General features: G+C 40.0%; 2 protein-coding genes across 2 annotated transcripts in view; one reads left to right on the top strand and one right to left on the bottom strand.

Annotated features, from left to right (window-relative positions):
- Window positions 1-6,000, bottom strand: part of txlng (taxilin gamma) — a 765,700-nt gene that overhangs the window by 323,490 nt on the left and 436,210 nt on the right. The gene's annotated exons all lie outside the window — the stretch shown is intronic.
- tpcn2 (two pore segment channel 2) overlaps window positions 1-6,000 on the top strand; it is a 35,057-nt gene that overhangs the window by 20,298 nt on the left and 8,759 nt on the right. Inside the window, exons 10-16 of the mRNA XM_050052603.1 lie at window positions 533-597; window positions 3,943-4,034; window positions 4,254-4,335; window positions 4,629-4,718; window positions 4,834-4,953; window positions 5,060-5,119; window positions 5,620-5,748. Of these exons, the coding sequence (XP_049908560.1) occupies window positions 533-597; window positions 3,943-4,034; window positions 4,254-4,335; window positions 4,629-4,718; window positions 4,834-4,953; window positions 5,060-5,119; window positions 5,620-5,748 (638 nt within the window). The remainder of the gene's footprint in view (window positions 1-532; window positions 598-3,942; window positions 4,035-4,253; window positions 4,336-4,628; window positions 4,719-4,833; window positions 4,954-5,059; window positions 5,120-5,619; window positions 5,749-6,000) is intronic.

Here is a 6,000-nt window from a genome sequence, read left to right as displayed (position 1 = left end):
CTAATGTTGCCAGCTGTTTAGATGTTGATGGCTGTGTTTTGAGTAATTTTCAGAGGAAGGTAAATCTATACTACTATACAAGCTATACACTGACTACTTTAAGTTATATCAAAGTGTCATTTCTATAGTGTTGTCCCATGAAAAGATATAATGAAATATTTCCAAAAATGGGAGGGGTGTACTCACACGCTCATGATTGGATAGGAAAACCCAGAGCTGACTGAACTAGTTGATAACCAGCTTTGTAGTACGGTTTATCCAGATGCCCAGTGTGACAGGTTAGTCAAGCCAGATAATGAAAAGATATCCTGGTTAAGTTGAACTGGCTTCGTAGTACAGGCCTCAATGTTTGGATTTTTAAAAACGTAAGAAAATACCATGTGAAGCTACAGAATAAAAAAAAATCTCAGCAAAAACACAAACCATAATGGAGCAGAGTTTTAAGATGTCTTGAAGTGATCGTAGATAATTGTGTTGATGTTCAAGCCAAAGAATTGTGTGCTAAGTGAGACAATGCTTTCCTTCCTGGCAGGAACCTACTGTCTGATGAACTTACTGACAGCCATCATCTATAACCAGTTCAGAGGATATTTACTGGTGAGTCATTAATGCATTTTGACATCATGCCACTGAGGAGCATTTCATCACACTGGAAGTTATCCAGCAGTTACAGCTCCACACATTCACACAGGAAGCCACCCTCTGCTTTGGTTCTGTGTGGCAGTCGTGAAGCTGTGATGAGAGAGGGAATTTTAGTTTTTGCTACACAAATCATGAGTGCTGTTACTGTATTATTTCCAGCTGGAATAGCAGGTGTGGCAATGAGAAAATTCAAGTCTTGGCAATGGAAAGCAGTCTGACTGTCAGTTCATACACCACAGCATACGCCCAACATTGACTCATGATTTTGGTATTAACCTAGTTTCAGAAAAACATTGGCCTGCTGCCACATATCAAGCCTCAGCATTGATTCAATTCAAGTTTTTTTTATAAAGACCGATATCACAAATCACAATTTGCCTCACAGGGCTTTACAGCATACGACATCCCTCTGTCCTTTGGACCCTCACAGCGGATCAGGAAAAATGTCACAAAAAAAAACCTTAACAGGAATAAATGGCAGAAGCCTCAGGAAGAGCAACTGAGGAGGGATCCCTCTTCCAGGATGGACAGATGTGCAATAGATGTCGTACAAAACAGATCAACATGATAAATTAACAGGAATCCATATGACACAATGAGACAGAAAGAGAGACAGAGATAACAGGAATCCATATGACACAATGAGACAGAAAGAGAGACAGAGAGGCAGAGCAGACAGTAATGACAACCGCTACAATAATTTAATTTTAGCAATGATATTATAATAATAGTACTTTGGTAATATGATAACCATAATCAACCATAATCATATGTGTATAATAATAATAGTCGAAGTATGACTAATAATAACAGCAGTAGTCGGAGGCATCAGGCAGGACCACGGCAGCAGCACAACCATGACCCATGATCCAAGCCGAGATTCAAGGGAACCTGTGAGACAGTGAAGCACACAGACTTCATGCTGCTGCTTTCACTCATTCAAAGTGAGCTCCTGTGACTTGGCATCGCAGTTGGAGAATTCACAAGAGACGTGTTTAAAAAAGAGTATTAGAATCACATATATGATTCTATCTAAACTGCTGGATCCTTTAAATCTCACGTTGCAGCTAACAAACTTCCCCATTTAGAAGAGGGTTAACAGTGATACGAGTCAGAGGACGGAACAAGAATAAATAAATCTTTACTAAGAAAACAAACAAAATCAGGGCCTTAAATACAGACAGTGCAGGCAGTGCAGTTGCGCTGGGGCCCATGGGGTGGAGGGACCACCTGGAAACACACGCATGTTCAAAGAACTCACATTAAATCAAAAATGGTGCAATTTTCTATATATGCCCTCAGATACACGAACCCATCCCCATCATGGTTTTCTGTTTTTGTAAAATAGTATCAGTCTGTAACAAAATTATATGCTTATACTACATAATCTATTAAAAAATAGAATTTAACTATAAAACAAACTGTTTAGTTAAACCAATACTTTTCTTTTATAGGTTTTGTCATATGCAAATATGTTATGATGATTGCTGGGATATATATATCATGATGTCCAATATTAAGTCTCTGTTTAATCATGTAACGAGACAATGTGATTTACAGCAGCTAGTTTAGGTGCAAAATCTCTCAAGACTGACAAGCTGAGCACATCTGCAAGTGGATACAACATAAAAGCGCCAGTAAGACACACTGTGGGTAAAATATATATATCCATATGCCTAAAAGTCTGTGTGTGTGCTTCATAAGTAGTAACTGGTGCCCATCGTAACTACCTTACGCCATTGAACAAAACTGAATGTTTAATTTAGGCCATCTTTCAGCTAAAGCTCTGTTACATCTATGTTATCTATACTAACTACAGCAAGTTTTTCAAATCAAACAACTGGCTTCTCTAAGAGGTATAAAATGCTTTTAAAATGTTTAGCAAAAATGTAGAGTAAGTACATGGCCGTGTACATGTGTGTACATGTAAACAATGCCCTTTAAGAGCCAGGTCACCTGGTTGCTGAGTTGTGACTGCCATCTGCTGGTATATAAGAGAAGTGTGACTGGGTTATAACATTCTGCCAAGGTACATCCTCAAATAGTCATATCAGTGTAGTATTAATAAAAAAGAAAAACACCACAACTGCTTGTCAGGACTTGTTATAGAGCGTTAGAGACAAATAAACTGCATTATCCACACAGTAATAATGAAAAATGCTCAAAGAAAACATTTTAGAAAATATGCATATTTGCTTTCATTGTTAAAATGAGAAAAGATTAGTTTATATTCATTTCATATTCAGATTAACCCTCATTTATGAAGAGTCAATTTCTACACCATAGCAGGTGTATCAATCTCATCAGTGTTTACTGAGCTAGGGTTTTGCATTCCTGAACAAGTTAAAGAGGTCAAAACTCCAGCAACGCTTGTAGTATATGGTCATCATGACCCTGATGTAGGCTCTCCTGCATGCACCTTGGAAGACGGTGAAGTTGTACCTGAAGACCTGACCCTGTTTCTACAGTATGTAGAAGTTAAACAACGGGAATACACACGCTCTGATACGAACTAATGGTGCTTCTCAAAGTCAAGGATACTTCCCTGGTAGGACAGGTCCTTCAAAGTCAGGTCCTACAGAAGCTAGGCAACACTTCCTCTAGCATTCAGGGGACACACATTTGAACATGCTGGCAGTTACCCAGGTGTCCATCATCGAAGAGGCCACGCCTTCAATTCCAGCAGATCTTGTGGTTACTCCATGCTGGCTACGGATACATGCATGCATTTTTTAAATATTCTTTGAAGAAAGGACTCTGTCCTTAGTTGAATTCAAAGGATCCTTCACACCGGAGCAAACCTTTGGCAGGATTCAATGACGTGGCTTCATTAAAATTCAGCTGTTTAAGGATCTTTTCTTTACATTGAGAAGCACTGTAAAATGTTTATCAGTTAGCTTTAGAGGTGCTAAGCTAAGCTAAGCTAACAATCATGTCCTGACTGTAGCTCAGTGCCTCACTCACAGACGCGTGATTGATTTTATCTTCTCCTCTCACTCTCAGAAAGGAACCAATAAGCAGATCTGTTACGAACTAAACAAAATTTCAAAAATAAAATGAAAACTATTTAGACAGTCGTAAGAAAATAGTTTTATATTAAAGCACTCCATGTGGCCGTAACTGACTCTCTCAGGGTTAAGGGACAGTGTGTATGATAAATATTACATTTAGTGATGTCGTCATGGATGCTATGAAACTCTTATCAGCCCTAAACAATAAAGACTCACACACACAGATCTGCACATGATGGACATGAAACTCTACAGTCAGTCAATCTCTCCTGTTCATGTTTTGTTTCAGATGTCTGTCCAGACGTCCATCATCAGGAGACGACTGGGGGTCCGAGCTGCTTTCCAAGTCCTCACCTGCCAGGGATCCCAAGAGGCCGCTGAGTAAGAGACACATATTTTATTGTAGTTCAAAAAGTTTGAGTTTGCTGCTTCCAGAGGAGCAGGAGCGTGGCACAGTTTCCTGTGGCTGTAACGACGGCTCAGAATATTATTCCATGATTGTTTTCATTGCTTTTGTGTTGTTAGTGGCACACCCTGTTTTTTTTCTGTCAGCTACTGCATTAACAAACTTGCAACTGTTTGTGTTGTTTTCTGTCTCAGGGAGCATGTGCGCGTAGAGGTGGTGCTGAAGGTGATGTCCAGGGTCCAGATGAAGAGCTACTACAGAGAGGCCATCACTATGGTCAGAGCTGACACCACACCACTCTCTCTGCACACACACACACACATTTACACAACCACCCAAAGGGCCTCTGTCACCAAAATATGGTGTTTATTCCAGGTGCAAGGGGATGCTAAAATATATATGTTTTCTTATTTTATATAATTCACAGCAACATTTTTTAGATAGAAATCCATGATTAGCATAAAACAGCTTTACATGTTACCATAGATGAAGCATTGGAGGCTGCATGAGAGGATGCATCCTCCTCTTCTTCACCTTGACTGTTTTCCTTTCCTCCATGTGGACCTCAGGAGGCACAGCAGTATGTAGACGTCGGCCACATGGATCGAGAGCAGTTCAAGAAGATATTTGATGAACTGGATAAAGATCGTATTAAAGAGGTAGAGCTGTGCCCAAGACCTCTGCTGCTTCAAAGATTAATTCAACATGACTTCACTTTGATCATCTGTTTTACGTCTCTGTCTGTGTGTGTGTCTGTGTGTGTGTTCCTCTCAGCACCCTCCCTCGCCCCAGTACAACTCTCCAGTCCTGCAGAAACTCCAGATGGTCTTCAGCCACTACTATCTCACCATACTTGGCAACGTGGTGGCACTGGCCAACGTCATATGCATTTGTGTAGGTTGTGCAAAGACAGACGCACACGTGAACATCAGTCACACACCCTCACGCACTGACAAAGCTGTCTGCCATATGTAATATTACCTTTTTGTGTGTGTTTCAGACCGTCCTGGTGTTGAATTCTGAAAAGTCCACAGCAGAGAGAGACAACTTCGTCATAGAGGTGAACACAGTGATGTTAATTGTCCACAGAGGATGATTCTTTATCTTTTAGGTGACCCCCCGACCTTTAATCTAGCACCTCAATCAGGTCAAAATGACTACTTATCCAACACTTTGGTCCATGACACAGTGTCTCAAAAATGTGTGCCTCAAATTGACTGTGAATATTGAATCCTGATAATTTTGGTGACCCATCAGGCACAATATTTTTTACCACCCAAAAAATCGAAATCTATTGAACTGAATGCCATGAAGTTTCCCTAAACTTGCTTATTTTTACGCCACTTTGTTGGACATGATACCAAAAATAGGGAGTTTTTCGTTTAATGGTTTCTTCTCTTGCTCCCTGTTAAGACAAGCATGTCTTTAAACCTAGCAACATCATCAGCAGGTCTTTGTTTTCTAATTGTTTGTGGGGGGTAAAATGAACATGGCAGCCTTGTTGAAACTTCATGAACTCATAAATGAACTGACTTCACTCTTCCACTGTCCAACCTACAGATCATCAACCTGTGCTTCATCCTATATTACCTGTTTGAGATGTGTGTGAAGATCTTTGCCTTCGGTCCCAAGGGGTACCTGTCGTACAGGAACAACATCTTTGACGGCTTCCTCACCATCCTGCTGCTGGTAAGCACCTTCCACCTTTAACATATCTGCAGGTTATTAAAATTTGAAAAGATTACACCAACAAAAAGATTTAAAATATTGCAAAGTTATGATGTCTGGGAGTGTTTTTTTTTTGTCTGTGTTGATCCGTTGTGGTGCCAAAGTTTGGACAGGATTTAGAAGCTTCTTTAGTATAAACAAAAAGTTAAAATGCAGCTTGACCAAACTGCAGCAGCAGTTTAGAAGTGTGTGACAACTCCTCATTATGTCAAT

Source organism: Epinephelus moara, chromosome 1, assembly GCF_006386435.1.
Source record: "Epinephelus moara isolate mb chromosome 1, YSFRI_EMoa_1.0, whole genome shotgun sequence".
NCBI lineage: Eukaryota > Metazoa > Chordata > Actinopteri > Perciformes > Serranidae > Epinephelus > Epinephelus moara.
This window is presented reverse-complemented; position numbering and strand designations above follow the sequence as displayed.